General features: G+C 34.1%; 1 protein-coding gene across 4 annotated transcripts in view; it reads left to right on the top strand.

The window, feature by feature from the left end:
- The first annotated feature begins 1582 nt into the window (after positions 1-1582).
- Positions 1583-26162, top strand: part of LOC111060558 (ninjurin-2) — a 29670-nt gene continuing 5090 nt past the window's right edge. The window contains exons 1-4 of one of the 4 annotated variants that reach the window (XM_039431683.1): positions 1603-2627; positions 9555-9731; positions 15788-16076; positions 17799-18653. In XM_039431683.1, coding sequence (XP_039287617.1) covers positions 2574-2627; positions 9555-9731; positions 15788-15985 — 429 coding nt within the window. In that variant the 5' untranslated portion in view covers positions 1603-2573 and the 3' untranslated portion in view covers positions 15986-16076; positions 17799-18653. Of the gene's footprint in view, positions 2628-9554; positions 9732-15787; positions 16077-17798; positions 18654-19328; positions 20309-24580; positions 24789-26162 lie in introns of those variants that run through there. The other 3 variants (XM_039431684.1, XM_039431681.1, XM_039431685.1) reach the window with 3 other exon arrangements.

Genomic DNA, 26162 nt, shown 5'->3' on the forward strand with positions numbered 1-26162 from the left:
GAATATGCTTGTGAAATGTGGAATCAACAAAAGTTTTCAAAATGCATTTATTACAATAAATGCCCATTCAATCACCCTACCAATTCGCTGAGAAGAACAAGTACGGTACTATTTTAAATTCCACAAAGTTGAAAATTGAAAACATACTCTGAGGAGTTGAAAACACCGACCTGCTTCCAGGAAAAATATATTGTTATATTGAACCAAGGGTTTTTAAATGTAAACACAATTTAAAATAGACCTATAAAGCTTCTTTTACACCAAAATTATTAACAAAATGTTTATTTATCCGTCCTTATAGATTGAACATAACTATTCTATTAGATTGAACATAACTTATCATACACATGATGTGCATATATGTGTTTGTCAAGCTCCGTTTAATCTAATAGAATCTATAAGGACGAAAAATAATCATTTTGTTAATAGCTTTGGTGTAAACGCAGCTCAAGGAATTTAGTAAATTTAAAATAAATTAAATTCTTTCAACTTAACAGTCTTCAACTTACTGTATTAATTGACTGAGCGAAGTGAGGTCTAAGATTCAAGTCGACGTTTTTTCACTTCTCTTTATGTTTATATGTTGCGCATTTACGGCGAAACGCAGAATGGATTTTCATGAAATTTGACAGGTATGTTCCTTTTTAAATTGCGCGTCGACGTTTATACAAGGTTTCTGGAAATTTTGCATTTCAAGGATAATATGAAAGGGAAAAGGAGCCTCCTTCTTACGCCAATATTAGAGTAAAAATCAGACTATAGAATTATTCATCATAAATCAGCTGTCGAGTGGATTATAAACTGCATGCCATGACGCATGCAATTCAATATCTAAATGTAATTTGGTGAAAATCAGCTGCTGTGTGGACTATTAATTGCATGCCTCATTGGATGCAATTTTTATGCACTATTAAATGAACTATTGATTGCATATGCAATAACGCATGCAATTAATAACTAAAATAACATAGTATTGTCTCTCGACCGTTCTCTGCTTTGAACTTGGGCTGACCTGTTGTCAGTATGTCTTGAAGGAGATTACCTTTTGATGTTTGCATTTTTGATACACCAACCCCAACAGCAATTAGCCGTTTTCACACCGATATCTCGCCGACACGACATACAGACAGGATTTACTCTGATGGACAGTATTAGAGGAGGCTGTGGTTTAGAACTGCGCGAGGTCTACTGTTCACAGAACTACTAGTAGAATTAAGGCTCTCTTCAGTATATAACTTTTTTTATAGTCTGTAGTTTTCTAGAAGTCTATAAAATTAATGTATTGAGTTCCATGTTTACAGATTCTAGTAAGGTGAAAAATGAATAAAATAGTCCAGTGAGAATAGAGTAAAGTTTACTAAAACTTAATAAAGTTTACTACTCTTCAGTATATAACTTTTGAATAATATAGTATAGTATATGAATAAAATAGTCCAGTGAGAATAGAGTAAAGTTTACTAAAACTTACTAAAGTTTACTACTCTTCAGTATATAACTTTTTTATAGTCTGTAGTTTTCTAGAAGTCTATAAATGTATTGAGTTCCATGTTTACAGATTCTAGTGAGGTGAAAAATGAATAAAATAATCCAGTAAGAATAAAGTAAAGTAACGTTTATAAAAGTTGGATTTAGCTGAATGAAGCCGAAGAAATCTCATCTAGAGGCAATAAAAACGGCAGCAATTTTCCACTGACATTGGCAGCACAAGGCTAGGAGGTCGTTGGCACAGTTTTTTCTAGACTTTTCTTCGCTCAGTCACAGTAGTAAACAGTTGTAGTAAAAGACGACGACTAGCACCATTTCGATAAATGGAATATAATAATGGGTTCCAAAAAGTGTAATAGTAGTAGTAGGGTCGAAGCATAGCCATCTATATCTATAGATTGGCCATGGTTGAGAAGAATAATTCGACAATATATTGAACAGTCATTAATAATTCTTCGGTTCGTTGTTAATTCATGGCCGTTGGCTCTGGGTCGATTTTTCTCGCCTGGTGGAGCATAATTTCCCCTTTTCCTTCACCCCCTCCCCCGCCTACCGCTGTCCTGGAGGAAGGAGAAGTCACGTGATCGCTGTATTGTTGTTCACAATCTTAGCAGTCCATTGTTTGTTGTGGTGTCAGTCAGTGACTGGTGTGGTGATGCTTGAGTTATTGTAAGCGGAGACCGCCGGGTCATCATGGCTTTCTGTCCTGACTGAGTCATTCATAGGCGACTTTACACTAGATTCAGTCATTCCTTGAGACTTTTAACTGGATTGAGTCAATCCTAGCCGTCTTAAAACTGCACTGAGTCCAAATAGAGGCTTTTATTGAAACAGGACTAAGTTATTCAGCCGTCTTAAAACTGGACTGAATCATTCCTTGAGGCTTTTATTGAAACAGGGCTAAGTTATTCATAACCGTCTGGAAACTAGATTCAGTCATTCTTAGCAGATTTGATACTGGTCTGAGTCATTCCTTTCAGATTTAAAACTGAACTGAATCATCCCTAGCCGTCTTGAAACTGGACTGAGTGATTCCTTGACGACTTGACAGCAGTAAATATAAGAATACTGTGCGCCCGATTTGTTCTATGGTGTCAAGACTGAGGCGTATACTGGGAAACATGTCGTCAATATCACCTGAGGTTCGTATATTTTCATCTTTCAAACAATTCTAGGGCTCGGTTGCACAAAAGCCTGTTAATTTTTACTGTGATTAAATAATGTCACGAGCACAAAGCAGAGAAGACTTCAACCGGGTCTTATTATTTTTCATAATCTAACTTTAATTCAAAGAGGTTGCTCAAGAGCCTGTTAAATTTTTACTGTGATTAAGTGTCACAAGCACACAGAGTAGACTTCAATTACTGGGTCTTATTATTTGTCATGATCTCACTTTCATTTTCTATAGTGAGATTCACTACAAACTGTCAGCATTGTTTGGTATAGGAAGCATTGTTTTTATTTACCTGGAATTTTCTTTCAACAAAAGATAGCAGTTCATAGTGGAGTTCACTTATAGTAGGAGTAGTTTCCCAATAGAGTTCCTAAGCTATATTATTTGATGAAACAATTCATATTTTGTAATATATTCTTCTACCACAAATCCAGTACATTTTTCTCAAAAAAATTTGTTTAAGTTGTTAGTTTTAGGATACACTTGTTTTCTCTCAGTATTGGACTATTAATCCACTGTTTTTATTCACCATAGTAAATGTTATATTGTGAATAAATATCTGCATTCATATTAATTTCTTATGATAAAAGTAATAGGTACCAATTGAGAAGATAGTAGGTATAACGAACTTGCATGGTGTTTTCTTAATCAATATCATAGTATAAATATAAAGAAAATGAAAATCGTACCCTTTTTTTGAAATATTTTATCACTACATGTTTCGGACATTTATGCCATTTTCAAGTGATATGAAGTAAATAAATTTAATACCACTGGAAGATTCTTAAATTTATTTACTTCATATCACTTGAAAATGGCATAAATGTCCGAAACATGTAGTGATAAAATATTTCAAAAAAAGGGTACTGAGATTTTTATTTTCTTTATATTGATATTACAAGTAGCCCTATACAGAAAAGCAATATCATAGTATATACTTCTCATTACAAATTTAATAAATGACCAATTGATGAATTCGTTGTCACCAGACCATGAAATCTTCTTTAGATTAATAAGAGATGGAAGTAAAATATACATAACGTTATCATATTATATCTATCACACTCTATTCTCATACTGGATGATTAAAACTGAATATTATCGTGAGTGCCTATATCTATCACACTCTATTCTCATACTGGATCATTAAAAATTAATATTATCGTAAGTGCCTAAATCGTCTTTGATTGTTGTGTTCCAGACATATATTGATGATTGAAAATTAAATGAAATTTATTCTCCTTCTTCATAACAAAATATCTTAATTCTCAATTTCCTTCATCTTGACAGTTGCTAAGTGAAAATTTAACATATTCAATCATTTACATTCATGAAAGAGTTGGTAACAAATTCATGATAGCCTTTAATAATCCTTCAAATAATAATATTGAATTCACAAATGAATACTTATTTATGTTATACATATAAATAATATCATTATATATAATAACATTTTATATTTCCTTATACATACCTTTTATATAGCATACACTACCTCAACGATATATCCCAGTGTGGTAAAACATGAAAAAACGGATAAGGAATTTCTAGCAAATGTTTCACTTTCTTTATCAGTAATGTTAAAGGCAAGTCTCTAGTGGCTTGAATAAATTATAATGGGATTAGCTCCCAGAGGAAGTAAGTTATGGGAATAACAGCATGACAGGAGCAGCTTTATTAAAAATTCATTCTTTCATGAATATTACAAGGACATGCTTTAAGCATTTTCAATGAAAAGGGCTTTTGAACGTTCATTCACCTTTTGAGGTTTTAACGCTATTATTATTACCGTACTGTAAATTATTTACTTCATTTCATATTGAATGAAAAAGACTAAGAAATTGTCAAAAAACCACTGATTTATTGATAATTAGAAAGACCGGTTTCGGTTATTACACCATTGTCAATCTCTGATAAACTTTGAAAATAATAGAGCCAGTTTTATTACCTATAATATCAATGCATTGCTTGCTAGAATGAGACTTTCTTCTTTGATAGGCCTGTGTAATATCGTGGATAAAGCTGTGTTTATACCAAACTTATTAACAAAATGTTAATAACTTAATCCCTATAGATTCTATTAGATTGAACATAACTTATCATACACATGATGAACATATGTGTTTGTCAAGTTCCGTTCAATCTAAAAGAATCTATAAGGATTAAGCAATTTTTGTTAATAAGTTTAACACCAAAGTTATTAACAAAATGTTAATAACTTAATCCTTATAGATTCTATTAGATTGAACATAACTTATCATACACATGATGAACATATGTGTTTATCAAGTTCCGTTCAATCTAAAAGAATCTATAAGGATTAAGCTATTCACAATTTTTAATAAGTTTGGTGTGAACGTAGCTTTAAGGTGAAAGATCTATAGTTTAAGTTATCAAGATAAAATTGTAGTGAGAGTTATCTCAAAAATAAACAAACCTAATCTTCAAAAGTTTCTACTAGGAATGCATGAAAATGTTTGAAGCGTAAAGTTGAAGCTTAGGCTAATAATGATTGATATGAGAAGGAAATAGTTATGAACCTTGAACCTTTGAGAATTTATATTATTAAAAAATTGAAAAATGAAATAATGAATCACGAGAATCATTTTTTACAATAATTTGACTTGGATTGTGATTCTCATCAATCCAACAAGTAGACTAGTTGTCGGAGAAAAGATAATGCTTCTTCAAGATTCAAGATTCGTTTATTGTCAGAACATTGAAAACAATAATGCAAGACATTGTAAAAAAATATACAATCACAAATTTAACAATATATCACAGGTCATAAAACTACATCACACGTATTTCAAACTGAAAGGTTAGCAGTCAATTATAACAAATTTAACATCAAATATATATCTATCACAGGTCATAAAAATTACAAATTAAATCACATTATTTATACATTACATCAAGTCATTTAGGTATACTGTAAGGACAGCAGTCAATTGAAATATTTTTCACACAAGTTTTGAACTGTCTAATCTCAAGCTCTTTTATTTCAAATTGTAACTTATTGTACATTCTTTTTCCAAACTCAACATAATGTGGTAATTACACTGAGTCATTCTGAGTACTGTAGCCTGTCTAGTAGAATGGCTGTGAACATTATTATCGATTGGAAAACTGTTTACATTTTTCTTTGTGTACATCAGGCATTCAGAAGCATACAGTGCAGTAATTTTCATGATCCTGAGGTTCTTAAACAATGGTCTACAATGGGTTCTACTATCATTATTACAAATTACTTTAATATGAAGAAGAAGTGAATTAATCACATTAATTGAATACAATTAATCAAATTCAAAATAAAACAAAGAATAATTTATAGTATAGGTACGGTAATTGGTATAAGAGTATAATAGTAATAATTCATAGATGAATAATATTTGAACATAGTAAAATTTCATTGGATGAATGTCTATTCAGTCTCTTTATTTAGACAGCTCAGACTAAATATCATTTTTGAAGTTTTAGATACGACATATTTATCCAAGGATATATACCGTGTACTATCAAGGATAGGTAGTTCGAAACAAAGTGGAAGGGAAAGGTTTTAGTAATCTAGTAAATCAATAGTCTCAAATTAGAATGATCAACAATAATAATGGTGTTTGAAAATAATAGGATTACCAGATTTGTGTTTCCTGTTGTTGGTATAATAAGTATTGCAACCATATTAAATAACAGCAAACAATCGTATTCTAGTAATTTTACCACCTAGGGCTAGGCCTACTATTATGCTTATTATCAACAATCTAGCTCCTACCTTAATGCTATAAAATTCCCACAATACAGTATTCTTTAAGGAATATGCTACACAATACGTATCTCCAAACTCATATTGTTTGGGTAAAGGTCAGCTTACTGTTAGAAGATATTTCCCAGATATAGAATAATTATCGTGTGAAATTGATGGAAATTCAATTGGCCAATTTGTAATTCAAAACTAGAACCTGAATTATTCTTGTCTTCGGCAGAGCGGATGAAATTCGACACGCCTTCTCATGCGTGACGTCACGCTTTCTCGAAATTTATCAACAAGGAAATTCATTTTTTATAGTTCTATGGGCCGAATTGCGTGCAATGTGTCACTGTTTCGTAATGTCTGGTATCTACCTGCGTGTTGGTGTTTTATCTCAACCATTGCAAATGTGCATGCTAGATTTCTACGAACATTAATCTTCGGATGTCTGAAATCTCACAGGAATTGTTATTGTAAAATTCAGCATGATATGGCACCTCTAGGCCTAAATTTCTTTACAGTACCTATATTTTATAGTTTCAAACTAGAGAATCGGAAGCTTCCCTCTTTCAACAGAGTGTAGAAAGTAGAAACTAGCAACTTAGCAATAACTAGTAACTAGAAATTTCAGAATAGAAACTATGCTCTTTATTACATCACTAAAATCCAATTACCAAGATTACAATTTTTATTCAGAAGCTGTTTGGTGATAGCAAGGCACTGTTATCCAATAACTTGCCGTCTTTACCTTCCCCGTCTATATACAGACTGGTATATTTTATTGTGTGCGGTACGGTACGAGAATTTCTGATAAAATAAATAGTTTTGAAAATTATTCGGAAACAACATAGTGCTGTTTGCACATTACCAGTTTAAACTAAATTTCATTTTTTTCAAATTGAAATTCAAATTTTTACTGGATTAAGCCTATATCGATTTTCGTTTTGTGTCTCAAGTTTTAGGATTAGGGTCTAAAAGGGGGTATAACCTTCTCCATGTAAGCTTCTCTATATCCTTATTCCTTATCATTTGTTCAATATCCCGAATTATTATCGATTCATTTCGAGTTTAATCCAACAGCTGATTACATTTAGTTTAAGCTTTCACAGTGCGACCTGCCCTTGGTAGATTCTACAGTTGATTTATCAAGTGCGGTGTAAATAATTACTTGTAGTTCTGTGAACAGTAGACCTCGCGCTCAGTAAACATTGACTTTCTCGAAAATTAATAAATAATTTATCAATTTAAAATGCCTAGAAAAAATTCTAAATAAACATAGAGCTTTCGGTCCTATCGTACCGTGACGTATCGTCCCGGAATGTGAGTGTGAGCGCTGTTATCAGGTCTGGCTGCAACTGTCTACAACGTTGATGGAAATATACATTTTCAAGATGTTCGATGTTTTTGAACGGGTAGTATTATAGTCCACTAGACAGCTGATTCATGATGAATAATAGTATAGTCTAATTTTTACTCTAATATTGGCGTATGAAGGAAGCTCCTTTTTCCTTTCATATTATCCTTGAAATGCAAAATTTCCAAAAACCTTGTATATACGTCGACGCGCAATTTAAAAAGGAACATACCTGTCAAATTTCATGAAAATCTATTACCGCGTTTCGCCGTAAATGCGCAACATATAAACATTTAAACATTAAGAAAAATGCCAAACCGTCGACTTGAATCTTAGACCTCACTTTGCTCGGTCAATTAATCTATGCGGTAGCTGTAGTATTTTCTATTTGTTATTGTAGGGTTTGCAATCAAGAATTATTCTTAATGTGTGACCTCAAGTTAGGTAAAGAATCTGATTTGAATATCATCTGTTGAACTGAGATACTCTGAGAAAGGAATGCATAGAATAATTTGTTGTGATTCCGCATCGGAATAATTTTTAGTGGACCTTCCAATACGTTTCATTCTTGGAACAAACAACTGCACCGGGAAAGGGGATCAATTGACCTCTCTGAAAAGTTTAGAAAAGGTCAGGGGGTTTTAAGATTTAGGATCAGGGTCTGAGAGGAGTTATTACATATTATATTGTGTATTCCATGTAAGCTACTGTAACCTTCTTCTGTACCATTTTTTCAGTATCCCCGTATTCTATATAATTGTATAGATGCTTCGTGGAATCCAATAATTTCATAATAGTACTGTACTAAGAACTCAATTGTTCAGAAAGATCTCCAGACTACCTTCCTACCTCTTATTCTATTTTTTAAACAGATATGAATCAATAGCTTGGAATTAATAATGCATGCAATGACGTTATTCTATTCATTGTTCATTTATTTATTAATATGTTCACAATCACAAATCATGCATTAATGATTGAGAGAGAACGACAGGGGTAGCCCGGAACCGTAATGGTTATAATAATAACAACATAGTTAATCATTGAATTATATTATTAAACAAGAGTTAAAATGCATGAATGGTGCCCCTTCTAAAGATCATCTATGCAACCCGCACTACTAACACGACTATAATAATAACCTAGTTAATAATTTAATTCCAAAATTAAACGGGAGTTTGAAATGCATGAATGGTGCCCCTTCTAAAGGTCATCTATGCAACCCGTACTACACAACCTCGGTACGGTCAATTTGACCTTGAAGTTGTTGAGTCATACTTTCTCTCTCGAACCCCCACTCTTCTCATATTCTATCCTTGTTCAACACGTGTCAAGCGGGTAGCCTACTCCAGCCTTGAATCAAATAATATAATAGTACCATAGAGAAACAATAGCCTAAGTAGATATCCCATGGTATAGGGCGTTTATGTCGCAACTTTTACTGTTATCTCAAGCCGATTACTGTTGATTATTATCGAATTTCACTGTTTTGTTGGGGTGAGAGTGTATGAACGGCACAATATGAGTGACTATCAGTGTCACACAGCTTCACGGGAAAGAATTACATGAGCTAGCGGCTTGAGGTAACAGTAAAAGTTACGACATAAACGCCCTATACCATGGGATATTTACTTATGCTATTGTTTCTCTATGATAGTACTGAAGGTCCATTTTCACTCATTCATTTTAATAGTTTATTCTTATTTCTTGATTGATTACGTGGGTTTTGGAATCCTTGATTTTCGGCAAATGCACGAACAGATTAAAGATTGATAATTATTATTTAATTACAGGAGAAACCGCTGGATGCGAACAGATATGCAACAAAAAAGACAATCGCGCAGGGCATGCTGGATATTGCTCTGCTGACTGCAAATGCCAGCCAACTCAAGTATATTCTACAAGTCGGACACAAACATGAGTTCTACACACTCATGCTGGGACTTATCACAACTTCCATCATACTACAGGTATGCAAATTGATAGATTTCTCAAATTATAAAAAACTCCATTCACAATAAAAAATAGTTCCGTACCCCGAAACATATAATAATAATCTGTTTCAAACTTTCAACTCTAGATGGTTCAGTAACGACGAGAAAAACCTGAGAAATTGTTTGAAATTGCAGCAACCTAATGACAGCCGAGCTTTCTCTCGCTAGTTTTCTAGTTTTTCTCCTGACAGAACCGTCTAAAAGTCTGATTATGCACTACGGTCTAATTAAAAGAGCTTCTGACTTGGAGGGATACGCGAAGCAGAGAGATGGAGGGAGATGGAGAACCAGTTCAGCAAAGTACAGTGATGAATAGAGTCATAGAAAGAAGCGCGGTTGCCAAGTTGACGACCAGGCACAGTCGATGCAGTGCTTTCAGAGAGAGGAAACTAGGTAGTTCCTTCAATTCAAATACAGGACTATATCCACCATCTCGGTTCGAACGGAGGTAGATCAGATATTAGTTCAAGCCCGGAATGAAACTAATTGTAATTAATGTAATCATATCTTCATATAATCGTCGATCAGCGTTAAACGTAGCTAGCTAATCAAATATGGCCTCAATTTTTGGCTACAAACATGTAGAGCTGTCTTCATGTGGGATAAGAGATTGATTAAAGCTTCCCGTTGATTGATACTGATTACAACTACACAATCCATGAATATCAATCAATCTGCAATCAATCTCTTCTCCTTCGTTTGACGCAACGTCAAAAAATATCAACGATTAAGAAACGTTGTCAATGTTATAAAATGTCTTCTTACACTCATCAACCTAAGAATTACTCATCTTTTGGTTTCAAATACTGGTTGCAAAACTTCTACTTTATTGGATGAGACGAATTATGTACTGTAGGTATTGAAATACCAAGAGAGTTTCACAGTAACTGGAAAAAACTTCTAGTGAAGTTATAATAATAATTCTCTTTTCTACCTTGAAGCCAGACCTGAATGAAATATTACTATTGAATATTGAAACATTCCTATCAAAATGTTTACTGAAGACTCGACTAGAGGTATAACGTTCTTGTCACACAAGCATCCTGAAAAAAATATTCAAGTTATTTTGAACGGTTATAATAATATCGAAAAGTGGGGATTCCAAACTGTTGTATTTTTTATCATAGCTATATTGTTTTACTAGCACATGACAATCTGATGTTTGCATTGAGTTTTTTATTGCAAGTAATGATTAATCACATAGTAGACCTACATGATAATCAAATTTCTTGAATAGATTTATCACTCAACTCCACATACGCCAACACTGAAAGCGTTTTTGAAGGCATTACAATTTTGAAACTTTTTCAATTTATTATTCTATTCACTCATTTCTACTCACATCATTTTTATTCTCATTTTTCCAAGTCTATTTTGTACCACGGTATACGTTATACTATTCTCACTCATCTATAAGTATGAATGGCAAATAAATAAGTATAAGTAAATACAATGTAATATTATATTAACTCTAAAAATCGTACAGGCTTGAAATAAAAACACTTCACTTATATGGGCTACGTTTGTACAAATTAATAAAAACCTTGTCAACTTGAAAATGATCTGATTTATGGTCGTAACTAGTCGTTGTTGAAATATTCTAAAGTTTTCAATAATAAAGGGTACTACAAGGTTTTTATATTGCTTTTATTAGGCTATAATACTCTTTCTATAGTTGTAGAGTAAACTTCTTTGTATATATTCATAATATGTGAGTTTACGTATACATTAATTCAACCTCAATACAGTATTAAGTTTCACAAAATTTATTTATTTATTCATCATTTACAATCAACTTAAGGACAAAGAAACAGACTACAGTACAAAACGTCTTTTCATCCCAATTTCACAAAATATATTCATCTGTATAATAAATCCATTTGAGTATGCAAGTACCTCTTATTCTGTTTAGTTCTTAATATGAATTAGACATTAGGATAGAATAAAAAACTTAGTTCTTTTTTCTGTGACGTTAGGTACCGGTAGTTCGATATTAGATCTAGATCTAGTAATAACACTCCTGTATAGGCCTACTAATCTAATAGTTGGAGATTTTTCTGTTTATAAAAGGCTGATATTAAAGAAATTAACAATGTATATTCAAAAACATTCTTGTAAATCAAGGTTGAGTGATGTTTTTAAGAATGTCTTGAAATAGTTTTGTTAATGATAATTTATTATGAAGTCCCTGTAAGACACTAAACACCTCCATTGGGTTCTGCCTTTCTACCCCTACAAAATTATATGTCGCTTGTTATATGACGGTTGAAAACATCTGTCACTCTTATAATACTATAACTTCAGTATTACTATACTAATACAATAATACTATTATGAGGCTCACTTTAAAATATTGTCAGCATTCCTTATAAATAACCCAATACTTTCTATTGATAATCAATGCTGACATTTGAAAATGAATCCAACTATTATACAGGGACCGGCATATTAAACTGACGATTTTGTAGTAATTGTTATGTTTGAACCACTGTCATTGAAAAGACGAGAATGTTGTGCATCGACAGGTATATTCTTGCCATTTCAGTAGCCAGTATGTCGTGGTCAAGTGAACATCAAGCGATTGTGATTGAAGCTTATTTTAAAAATAATGACTCAGTTATTTGAACACAGCGTTTATGTCGCAGAGATTTCAATAATTTAAATCGACACGCGCCAGTTTCCAGTAGGAATACGATCTTGTTGTGGGTAAAGGATTTCAGGAACACGTTATCCGCTTTAAAAACGAAACCAACAGGACGAAAACGAACCGTGACAACACCTGAAAAACACCTGAGTAGCTGTTACACGGTCTCCACGACGTTCAGCAGCGAAACATGATGTTGCGCTAGCCATTTCTTATCGAAGTGTACGACGAATTCTTCATTCCGATCTAAAATTCTATCCGTATAAGATAATTTAAGTGCAACAACTTAATGCGAATTATTGGACACATTGCAAAGCCGCTTGCGAGTTCTTTCTCGAAAATGTCCACCAGGATTCCCTTATTCTTTCAAGTGACGAGGAACATTTTCGGGATTTGTGAATAAACAAAATTACCGTTATTGAGCAGCCAATAATCCACAGAACTCAAGGAAGTCATTCAACGAGAAATTGAAGCAATTCCACAAGTGATGATTGAGCGAGCAATGGCAAATTTTAGAATTAGGTCAAGTGAGTGAGTGAAAAGTAACGGAAATCATTTGGATGACATAATCTACAAATAAAAAACTTTGTGAGTAATCTATGTAATTCACTATAAATTGCAAAATTTGATCTTTAATTTGATATATTATAATTATGATTCAATTGTACGAAACACACTTTAGTTGATATCCCTCAAAAATCGTCAGGTTTTTAAGCCGAACTCTGTAGAATAGGCATTCCTCCAATTATCCCACAAACGCATAAAATACCTTGACATTGATTCGTTATCCAATAAATGATTGAACGATTACCGAACAAATAATTACTGACTTGGTGACCTTTGATTCTTCTCAATTATTTACGCAGCTCTTTTCATCTTGATCTGGAAAATGACAGACTGCTGATGCCTGCCCGACCTTGAAGGTTGTTGATAGATTGATAACAATTATTGTCCTCGGAAATCGGGAGTGTCGCTTTCTGAATTGATTATTCATGGATCACTGCCCTTTCAAACTACCGTCATAATATCCTGATATGAGATTGAATGTTAAGGTGCGTACAGATTTACGCGCCGTGAACACGAGAAATTCACTTCTAATCAGCTGATGCCAAGCTTTTTATTCTGTAGCTTACCGTTTCTGTACAAATACAGATATAATCAGCTGATGAAAAATGAATTGCTCGTGTTTGCGGCGCGTAAATCTGTACGCACCTTCACATATAGAACTCGACTGAACTTGATTATGAATGGTCATATTTTGATGAACAGTTGTCAATAATTCTAGTCAAGCAATATCCTATTATATTAAGCGAGCAATTTCTGTATATCGGTTTATATTTTTACATCTGGTCGTTATATGGTTATTTATGTTCAACGGATCTCGAAAACGGCTCTGACGATTTTCACGAAATTTGGAATATAGTAGGTTTATGATATCAAGATTCGATTGCACTAGGTCTCATCCCTGGGAAAACTCGCTGAAGGACATTAAAAGGATCATTCATCCTTGGCTGAAACAGCTGTGGATAGTAAAAAAGTGAGTGAGCGAGTGAGTATGTGAGAAATCAAAATATCGCATCCTCAAAATTCATAAGATGACGTATAGCCAGCTGTGAAATATAAATACGATCATTTTAGAGAATTGTGTTATGTTTATCAATGAATAAAAATAACGAGCGAAGCTCGGTGCCCCGATATTGTGCACTAATCAGAGCAATGCTAGATTCATGAACTGTTTCAACGATTCTGATTGGTGTTGCATTCTATCAACCTGGATTTCAAAGATGTGTGTTGCCAAAACGCGCGACGAGTAGGCCTACCGGTCCTATTACATTCTTTATGAGATACAAACTCATATCTTTATTCAAATAATTTCTTGAAAATATAACATGTCAGTCATAACAACATCACTATCGCCATTTCATGATATAACTTAGTCAGCTAGGCTATACAGTTCTATTCATCTGTATTTCAAAGATCACATGTGCCAGCAAAAGCATGCGATGACTATTGATTCCTTGATTAGATAGACTCGTTCGTATTTGACTCATGATGGCTGTTGATTTCTTTTTATGATCGAGGTCATAATTCTTTTAATCTTCTCTGTGCCGGTTGCACCTGTTGAATTTCAACCGTGATTAATAATATTCCAAGAGAACCAATCACAGAGGAATGCTATTTTTGAAAAGAAGGTTTCTCTGATTGGTTCTCTTGGAATTAATCGCGGCTAAAATTTAACAGGCTTTTGTGCAACCGGCATTCCATCTTCTTTATGATCAAATTCAAACTCATTTGTTTTAGAAGAATGGTTATTGTTGTTTTCTTGATGAGATAATGCTCGTTTGCATTAAACTCATATAGGGTGACTGTTTTTACTTTCCTTGCCCTATTACCATAGGTAAGGAAAGTATTGCTTTCCGAAAAAAATTAAGGTACCCCAATTTGTAAATTTCTATACGTTGCAAGGTCCCCTGAGTCCAAAAAAGTGGTTTTTGGGTATTGGTCTGTGTGTGTGTGTGTGTGTGTGTGGTGTGTGTGTGTGTGTGTGTGTGTGTGTGTGTGTGTGTGTGTGTGTGTGTGTGTGTGTGTGTGTATGTGTGTATGTGCGTCTGTGTACAAGATATCTCATCTCCCAATTAAGGGAATGACTTGAAATTTGTAACTTAAGGTCCTTACAATATAAGGATCCGACACGAACAATTTCGATCAAATTCAATAAAAGATGGCGGCGAAAATGTTGTCAAAAACAGGGTTTTTCGCGATTTTCTCGAAAACGGCTCCAACGATTTTGATCAAATTCATACCTCAATATTAGTCATTGATAAGTTCTATCAACTGCCATAAGTCCCATATCTGTAAAAATTTCAGGAGCTCCGCCCCATCTAGGCAAAGTTTGATTTTAGATTCCCAATTATCAGGCTTCAGGTACAATTTAAACAAAAAAATTCAAGTGGAAAAGATTGAGCATGAAAATCTCTACAATTGAAGTTCAGTAAAATTTTCACCTGAAATTGAAAATAAGCTCGAAATTCGGGAAAATGTGATTATTTCAATTGCAAACTGTTGACAACTGTTGATTCTATTTAATCATTCACTATGAAGAGATAGCAGAGCTCGTGTGTCTATAGCGTTATTGTCCTGTCACCAGCTGGCTCAGATCTTTGAATAGTAGTAGGCTAGACTTGAGATGCGCGGGAGCACTAGCGTCAGGTGATCAATTTTCATAACGGCAAGGAAAGTTGTGTGAGTGCGCCACACCAGATTTTTTCTTGATGACTCATTTGCATGGCTACTTCTGATTTGTTGATGAGATGAATCAGTTTGCATTAGACTGTTGAGATGAACAACTGATTTGCTGTTTGCTGATTGCTGATGCTTTTGGGTGCAGGTTCTGATGGGCGTGATGTTCCTTTCGCTGCACCTGATGCGTGACTGCAGGTTGCACCTGGTTGAATACAAGGTGTCCTGTCTGTTGGTCAACCACATTACAATGGCCGGCTCGTTTGCTGTCTCAGCACTAAATCTGCTCATCAGCGCTTTCGACCCGGGTCTCGGTGGTCTAGTGCCGCAGGGGGTTGACTTCTAGGATGTTTACTTCTAGCGCGAGGGGTGTCATCTCTTCTAGTTTTCTCACTGCTTGTTTAGATAAAAAAAAGAATAATAAGTGTCGACTTGTAATATAACTTAGTCAGCTAGGCTATACAGTTCTATTCATCTGTATTTCAAAGATGACATGTGCCAGCAAAAGTATGCGATGACTATTGATTCCTTGATTAGATATAGACTCGTTCGTATTTGACTCATGATGGCTGTTGATTTCTTTTTATGATCGAGGTCATATAGTCATAATTCTTTTAATCTTCTCTGTGCCGGTTGCACCTGTTGAATTTCAACCGTGATTAATAATTACAAGAGAACCAATCACAGAGGAATGCTATTTTTGAAAAGAAGGTTTCTCTGATTGGTTCTCTTGGAATTAATCGCGGCTAAAATTTAACAGGCTCTTGTGCAACCGGCATTCCATCTTCTTTATGATCAAATTCAAACTCATTTGTTTTAGAAGAATGGTTATTGTTGTTTTCTTGATGAGATAATGCTCGTTTGCATTAAACTCATATAGGGTGACTGTTTTTACTTTCCTTGCCCTATTACCATAGGTAAGGAAAGTATTGCTTTCCGAAAAAATTAAGGTACCCCAATTTGTAAATTTCTATACGTTGCAAGGTCCCCTGAGTCCAAAAAAGTGGTTTTTGGGTATTGGTCTGTGTGTGTGTGTATGTGTGTGTGTGTGTGTGTGTGTGTGTGTGTGTGTGTGTATGTGTGTATGTGCGTCTGTGTACAAGATATCTCATCTCCCAATTAAGGGAATGACTTGAAATTTGTAACTTAAGGTCCTTACAATATAAGGATCCGACACGAACAATTCGATCAAATTCAATAAAAGATGGCGGCGAAAATGTTGTCAAAACAGGGTTTTTCGCGATTTTCTCGAAAACGGCTCCAACGATTTTGATCAAATTCATACCTCAATATTAGTCATTGATAAGTTCTATCAACTGCCATAAGTCCCATATCTGTAAAAATTTCAGGAGCTCCGCCCCATCTAGGCAAAGTTTGATTTTAGATTCCCAATTATCAGGCTTCAGGTACAATTTAAACAAAAAAATTCAAGTGGAAAAGATTGAGCATGAAAATCTCTACAATTGAAGTTCAGTAAAATTTTCACCTGAAATTGAAAATAAGCTCGAAATTCGGGAAAATGTGATTATTTCAATTGCAAACTGTTGACAACTGTTGATTCTATTTAATCATTCACTATGAAGAGATAGCAGAGCTCGTGTGTCTATAGCGTTATTGTCCTGTCACCAGCTGGCTCAGATCTTTGAATAGTAGTAGGCTAGACTTGAGATGCGCGGGAGCACTAGCGTCAGGTGATCAATTTTCATAACGGCAAGGAAAGTTGTGTGAGTGCGCCACACCAGATTTTTCTTGATGACTCATTTGCATGGCTACTTCTGATTTGTTGATGAGATGAATCAGTTTGCATTAGACTGTTGAGATGAACAACTGATTTGCTGTTTGCTGATTGCTGATGCTTTTGGGTGCAGGTTCTGATGGGCGTGATGTTCCTTTCGCTGCACCTGATGCGTGACTGCAGGTTGCACCTGGTTGAATACAAGGTGTCCTGTCTGTTGGTCAACCACATTACAATGGCCGGCTCGTTTGCTGTCTCAGCACTAAATCTGCTCATCAGCGCTTTCGACCCGGGTCTCGGTGGTCTAGTGCCGCAGGGGGTTGACTTCTAGGATGTTTACTTCTAGCGCGAGGGGTGTCATCTCTTCTAGTTTTCTCACTGCTTGTTTAGATAAAAAAAAGAATAATAAGTGTCGACTTGTAATATAATTGTACTGTATTTCTCACTGCTCATCCAGATTCAAAATGTATAATTGTGGGCTTGTAATGTTATGTCTATCATCAGAGTTAGGATTTCGATTTGACTAATTTATATATTGATTTGATTTGTTGATAGTTGGTTGATTGATTGATTAGATAACAAGTTGAGTCGTTCACTGTCTAGATTAAAAAAATGGATTTGTAGTGGTATTCATATCAGAATTATCAAGCATGTTGTAGACTTGATTGATTCATTAAAATTGGTTGAAAAAAGAAAAATTTGAGTCTGGGATATCACCCTCTGAATAATTGTGGGCTTATAATGTTATTTCTATCATCAGAATTATCTAGGATTTTGACTTGACTGATTTATATATTGATTTGGTTTGTTGATTGAGTTGGTTAATTGATTGTCTGATTGATTAGATCGATTGGAAAAACCTTAAAAAGTTTTACCTTAAAGAGTCGTTCACTGTCTAGATTTAAAAAAAATTTGGATTTGTAGTGGTATCTATATCAGAATTATCGAGCTTGTCGTAGACTTGATTGATTGATTGATTATGATTGGTTGAAAAAAAATGAGTCTCTTAGGGATGTCAACCTATAGTTTCCCCACTATAGGCTGCTAAATTCAAAATAAACAATGTGGACTTGTGGTATCTAAAATCAGAGTTATAAAGCATGTGGACTTGATTGCAAGATAGATTGAAAAAGTAAGAAAATATTGAGTCTTTTAGTGATGTCGCTCTCTAGTTTCCTCATTATACTCACTATACTGTTTATATACAAAATAAATAACTCTGTTGTAGTTCAGGCACTGTGTTACTTGTAAATATTTGAAAAAAACACTTACTTTTGTTGGAGTATTGAGGAATGCACTTCACTCCTGAAGAGGAGCTTCATCAGCCTCAATCAGGCTAAATATTTACAAGTAACACAGTGTCAGAACTACAACAAAGTTATTATATAGTGTTTCGTCATGAAAAGCAACATCAATTACAAAATAAATAATTGTGGACATCTGCTATAGTTCTATCTAACATCATAATTATCAAGGATATACACGGATTTTTACTAACTGCGACACTCAGTCTCCTTGTTATTTGGAAATAAATATTAATGTAGAAAGTATAAATACTAGAAGATATCTATCACAAGGATAATCAAGGATGTATATGCTATTACAAGGAAATATTAATGTAGAAAGTATAAATACTAGAAGATATCTATCACAAGGATAATCAAGGATGTATATGCTATTGGACTTTAGACTATTATTGGCTATAACTCATATAACCTACAGTTATTTTCCTTTATAAATAACTATATAGAAAAGTAGAAGGTATATCCTCTTGTTTTGTACCAGTCACTATAAGGACAAGGAAAGTTGTGTGAGTGCGCCACACCAGATTTTTCTTGATGACTCATTTGCATGGCTACTTCTGATTTGTTGATGAGATGAATCAGTTTGCATTAGACTGTTGAGATGAACAACTGATTTGCTGTTTGCTGATTGCTGATGCTTTTGGGTGCAGGTTCTGATGGGCGTGATGTTCCTTTCGCTGCACCTGATGCGTGACTGCAGGTTGCACCTGGTCGAGTACAAGGTGTCCTGTCTGTTGGTCAACCACATTACAATGGCCGGCTCGTTTGCTGTCTCAGCACTAAATCTGCTCATCAGCGCTTTCGACCCGGGTCTGGGTGGTCTAGTGCCGCAGGGGGTTGACTTCTAGGATGTTTACTTCTAGCGCGAGGGGTGTCATCTCTTCTAGTTTTCTCACTGCTTGTTTAGATAAAAAAAGAATAATAAGTGTCGACTTGTAATATAATTGTACTGTATTTCTCACTGCTCATCCAGATTCAAAATGTATAATTGTGGGCTTGTAATGTTATGTCTATCATCAGAGTTAGGATTTCGATTTGACTAATTTATATATTGATTTGATTTGTTGATAGTTGGTTGATTGATTGATTAGATAACAAGTTGAGTCGTTCACTGTCTAGATTAAAAAAATGGATTTGTAGTGGTATTCATATCAGAATTATCAAGCATGTTGTAGACTTGATTGATTCATTAAATTGGTTGAAAAAAGAAAAATTTGAGTCTGGGATATCACCCTCTGAATAATTGTGGGCTTATAATGTTATTTCTATCATCAGAATTATCTAGGATTTTGACTTGACTGATTTATATATTGATTTGGTTTGTTGATTGAGTTGGTTAATTGATTGTCTGATTGATTAGATCGATTGGAAAAACCTTAAAAAGTTTTACCTTAAAGAGTCGTTCACTGTCTAGATTAAAAAAATGGATTTGTAGTGGTATCTATATCAGAATTATCGAGCTTGTCGTAGACTTGATTGATTGATTGATTATGATTGGTTGAAAAAAAATGAGTCTCTTAGGGATGTCAACCTATAGTTTCCCCACTATAGGCTGCTAAATTCAAAATAAACAATGTGGACTTGTGGTATCTAAAATCAGAGTTATAAAGCATGTGGACTTGATTGCAAGATAGATTGAAAAAGTAAGAAAATATTGAGTCTTTTAGTGATGTCGCTCTCTAGTTTCCTCATTATACTCACTATACTGTTTATATACAAAATAATAACTCTGTTGTAGTTCAGGCACTGTGTTACTTGTAAAAATTTCAGGAGCTCCGCCCCATCTAGGCAAAGTTTGATTTTAGATTCCCAATTATCAGGCTTCAGGTACAATTTAAACAAAAAATTCAAGTGGAAAAGATTGAGCATGAAAATCTCTACAATTGAAGTTCAGTAAAATTTTCACCTGAAATTGAAAATAAGCTCGAAATTCGGGAAAATGTGATTATTTCAATTGCAAACTGTTGACAACTGTTGATTCTATTTAATCATTCACTATGAAGAGATAGCAGAGCTCGTGTGTCTATAGCGTTATTGTCCTGTCACCAGCTGGCTCAGATCTTTGAATAGTAGTAGGCTAGACTTGAGATGCGCGGGAGCACTAGCGTCAGGTGATCAATTTTCATAACGGCAAGGAAAGTTGTGTGAGTGCGCCACACCAGATTTTTTCTTGATGACTCATTTGCATGGCTACTTCTGATTTGTTGATGAGATGAACCAGTTTGCATTAGACTGTTGAGATGAACAACTGATTTGCTGTTTGCTGATTGCTGATGCTTTTGGGTGCAGGTTCTGATGGGCGTGATGTTCCTTTCGCTGCACCTGATGCGTGACTGCAGGTTGCACCTGGTCGAGTACAAGGTGTCCTGTCTGTTGGTCAACCACATCACAATGGCCGGCTCGTTTGCTGTCTCAGCACTAAATCTGCTCATCAGTGCTTTCGACCCGGGTCTGGGTGGTCTAGTGCCGCAGGGGGTTGACTTCTAGGATGTTTACTTCTAGCGCAAGGGGTGTCATCTCTTCTAGTTTTCTCACTGCTTGTTTAGATAAAAAAAGGAATAATAAGTGTCGACTTGTAATAATTGTACTGTATTTCTCACTGCTCGTCCAGATTCAAAATAAATAATTATTGTGGGCTTGTAATGTTATGTCTATCATCAGAGTTAGGATTTCGACTTGACCAATTTATATATTGATTTGATTTGTTGATAGTTGGTTGATTGATTGATTAGATAAAAAGTTGAGTCGTTCACTGTCTAGATTAAAAAAATGGATTTGTAGTGGTATTCATATCAAAATTATCAATAAAAATAAAATAAAAATCTCAGTACCCTTTTTTTAAAATATTTTATCACAACATATTTCGGTCATTTATGCCATTTTCAAGTGATATCACTTGAAACATGTCCGAAACATGTTGTGATAAAATATTTTAAAAAAAGGGTACTGAGATTTTTATTTTCTTTACATTTATATTACAAGTAGCCCTACACAGGAAAGAGATAAATAAGACAGAATTATCAAGCATGTCGTAGACTTGATTGATTCATTATAATTGGTTGAAAAAGAAAAATTTGAGTCTGTTTGGGATATCACCCTCTAAATAATTGTGGGCTTATAATGTTATTTCTATCATCAGAATTATCTAGGATTTTGACTTGACTGATTTATATATTTATTTGGTTTATTGATTGAGTTGGTTAATCGATTTACTGATTGATTAGATCGATTGGAAAAACCTTAAAAAGTTTTACCTTAAAGAGTCGTTCACTGTCTAGATTTAAAAAAAATGGATTTGTAGTGGTATCTATATCAGAATTATCGAGCTTGTCGTAGACTTGATTGATTGATTGATTATGATTGGTTGAAAAAAAATGAGTCTCTTAGGGATGTCAACCTATAGTTTCCCCACTATAAGCTGCTAAATTCAAAATAAACAATGTGGACTTGTGGTATCTAAAATCAGAGTTATGAAGCATGTAGACTTGATTGCAAGATAGATTGAAAAAGTAAGAAAAGATTGAGTCTTTTAGTGATGTCGGTCTCTAGTTTCCTCACTATACTCACTATACTGTTTATATACAAAATAAATAACTCTGTTGTAGTTCAGGCACTGTGTTACTTGTAAATATTTGAAAAAAACACTCACTTTTGTTGGAGTATTGAGGAATGCATTTCACTCCTGAAGAGGAGCTTCATCAGCCTCAATCAGGCTGAATATTTACAAGTAACACAGAGTCAGAACTACAACAAAGCTATTATATAGTGTTTCGTCATGGAAAGCAACATCAATTACAAAATAAGTAATTGTGGACATCTGCTATAGTTCTATCTAACATCATAATTATCAAGGATATACACGGATTTTTACTAACTGCGACACTCAGTCTCCTTGTTATTTGGAAATAAATATTAATGTAGAAAGTATAAATACTAGAAGATATCTATCACAAGGATAATCAAGGATGTATATGCTATTACAAGGAAATATTAATGTAGAAAGTATAAATACTAGAAGATATCTATCACAAGGATAATCAAGGATGTATATGCTATTGGACTTTAGACTATTATTTGGCTATAACTCATATAACCTACAGTTATTTTCCTTTATAAATAACTATATAGAAAAGTAGAAGGTATATCCTCTTGTTTTGTACCAGTCACTATAAGGACATGGAAATAGTTATTTGTGCAACTAGTGCGCAAAGTAACAGTTTGCTGCACCGAAAGAAACGTTTACGCCCGAGCCGTAGGCGAGGGCGGAATGGCTTGTTGAGTGCAGCAGAGGAACTTTGCGCATGTATTTCACATTAAGTTTTTCCTACAGTTACCATTGAATATGAAAAGTGGGTAATTATGGGTAAAATTGCCTGAAATGCATCAAATGTTTTTCTGTGTAATTTTATTATTGATAAAAACCTTAATTTATTGTAAAATTTAATAAAAATGTTGTCCTTGGTTATAATATCTACTTAATTATTTTCTCGTTGTGCTTCGTTGCACCTCTGCTCACTATAGCAGCCCAGTCACTCTTACCAACTTCATTTTGATTTTGCTGCACTGTTGCTCCATATAACCTACTAAGTATTTTGCGTTGCCATGTTGCAAATCTGGAGTGCAGGAAAAATTTTTCCCGCACTAGAGCGGAAAAGTGATTCTTTGCGTTCTGTAATCAGTGCAGCAATGGCCACTTTTCAAGGTAACTGTAGGAAAATATATTTTAAGCTGTCAGCATCACCCTCATATTTGAAAATCAATAAAAATGCGAATTTTGTATCTACTTGTTGCGTCAATTACTTGAATTATGTATGACAAAAACATTTTTTATTTCCTTTGCAACCTATGTCACCTTGATTCACGCAGGCTTCCTAGTTCTCTTAAGAGATGAATAGAACGTATAATAAAAAGTAGTGTAGCATATCTTCTTGTAATAACAGAATATTATCAAGCATGTTATACGATACACATCTTTTTTCTATTCCATATAATACCGTTGTCTACAATTAAAAATTGTAGCCTACTTTCTTGTAGTTTTGAAAATGATGTCACAGCGGAGATTCCATATATTATACTGAGTTGCTTTTGTTAGAAAAATGTAGAATATCACAAAAACTATAGACATGATAGTAAAAATATTAAATTTTCATGCCTAATAAAACTATTCTCCTTATTAAAAATAAAAAGTCTTAGCAGTATTGAGAATTCATTCAGAAATTATTACAAACTGGTGGATTGGAATTGCATTCCAAGATAACCTAATAATATAGATCTCTATATACATCTGAAAATAATATGAGAGTACTTTAGACTGTAGATGAAAGTATCTAATTATAAAAGTGTCACTAGATTTTATATTAATATTATGATTTCTCTTCTCCTTGTCCTCCTCCTTCTTCTTCTCATTTATATTATTTCCCTGATCCTTCTCCCTCACCTCTTCCTTCCACAAGATCATTATCATAGCCACCTCTAATACAGAGGTAATACAATATAGAGGTGGCTATGTCGTTATTCACCCACAATAAGTAGGCTTCCTGTATCTGGGTTTCACAATCTAGTTGACCAGCGTTGTCAACGGTTGATAGAGCAAACATTCTACAGAGTTGCAGATGTTATTTTCCTAAATAAGTCACATATCCAAAATCAACAAACATTCTTTGTATATAAAACTGTAGCCTACTTTTTTCAGAGTTATTACCTACAAGTAGTAATATGCAAAATCAGCAACAAAATTGTATACTTTGAACATTGTAGTAGTTTTTGGAAGCTTCGCACCGTATGTAGGCCTAAGATACATTATTTTATGAGTTACCTGTAATGTACATAAACCAAGAGTAGCAACTAAGAACAACAAAAGCGAATTGATTTTGAGTGAAACAGTGGGATTATGATATTGCAGATCGGTGTTGGCATATTGTTCCTGATCATTGGCGGACTGGATCTCAACAAACAAAATGACCGCCAGCCGGCCGTCATACTCAATGACATTATTCTCATCATGGTCTTCCTCATCACAACCCTCAATGTGGTCATTTCCGGGTTCGGAATCCAGCACACGTCGACAGGACCGTTCACGTATCGGTTCAATGTGACTAGGGGACTCATGAGTGAGAATCATTAGTAGCCTACTTTGGATTCTCGTTTAATAATAATCATTAGTATCTCATCGATTTATCTCCAACAGCAGATTGTACAATAATTGAAACAACCTCAGATACCTCTGAAAGGACCTCTATTCTAAGTACCCAGAATATCTGCTACAAGATCCTCAGATACTACGTTATAATAAGCAATCAAGATGTGAAGATTTGTTAATATCAACTGAGATCAAACTTCAGGACGTTGGATTGCATGTGTTAATTACTAATGACTGTTAATATATTGATCGATACCTATATTTAATCTAAAGTAATGTGTGCAGCTTGATAAAAACATCGAAAACAGCCAAAGATGTGACCAATTAATTTTCTACTACTTCTATCATATAGGCTACTATATGAAAGGTCAAAAATAAAATACAGTATAACCATAGCCACCTCTAATACAAGGCCCCGGCCTACGATATTGCAACGTCGCAGCGTATGCCTAGAATCTAATACATGATTGGAGAATAAGATCAGCTGGTATTTTAAAAAATCTTTTTCACCAATCATGTATTAGATTTTAGGCCTACACTGTGACGTTGCAATATCGTAGGCCGGGGCCTTGTATTAGAGGTGGCTATGTTATAACTCATTATCACTTATATGATATTATTACTATCTATAAAAGTTGAAATATCTATTGAATATTAGTGAATTCATTCAAGAGAATATTTCTTGTCAAGTGGAATATATACAATATATTAATTGAAGTTTTTGTTCCATGAAATGTTATTGTTCGTGTTGTAATAAGAGAATTCATGTATGAAATTCGTAGGATATGTATTATAGTTTATGTTTTGTTGCAATAAATTGTTAATATAGATTAAATAACAAAACAGATTTGAATTTTTACTACTCAAGAATTCGGGTCCCTACTTTGTAATATTGATGTCAAAACAGAAAACACTATATAATGTTTGGCTAATATCAAATAATAGGGCTACTATGTCGTTCTGCTACTAATTGTGATTGTTTCACTAAAATTTATAAATTTTATCAAGTTTGAAAAAATAATTTACAAGTGGAAAAAATGGATTGACTGTAATAAATAATATTAATGTCATAGTATTGTCTATATCAGTGATTTAATTCAAGTGTAACTAAATCAACTAACTGCTATATGAACCCAAAACAAATATTGTCAAGTAACATTTATTCTACTCTTTTATTGGTGGTTTAGAAAGAGATTTTATATATGTTTCATACATCAAAGCTTACAGAGGTAGGTAGGTACTCTTATTAATAGCCCTGTCGACTGTTCCTCCTTCCATAGCGTTAAATCGAATCGCAATAAACATCAATGGATTTGCAATGACAGTGGCTACATTAATTATTTGG

This window comes from Nilaparvata lugens, chromosome 6, assembly GCF_014356525.2.
Source record: "Nilaparvata lugens isolate BPH chromosome 6, ASM1435652v1, whole genome shotgun sequence".
In the NCBI taxonomy this organism is placed as follows: domain Eukaryota; kingdom Metazoa; phylum Arthropoda; class Insecta; order Hemiptera; family Delphacidae; genus Nilaparvata; species Nilaparvata lugens.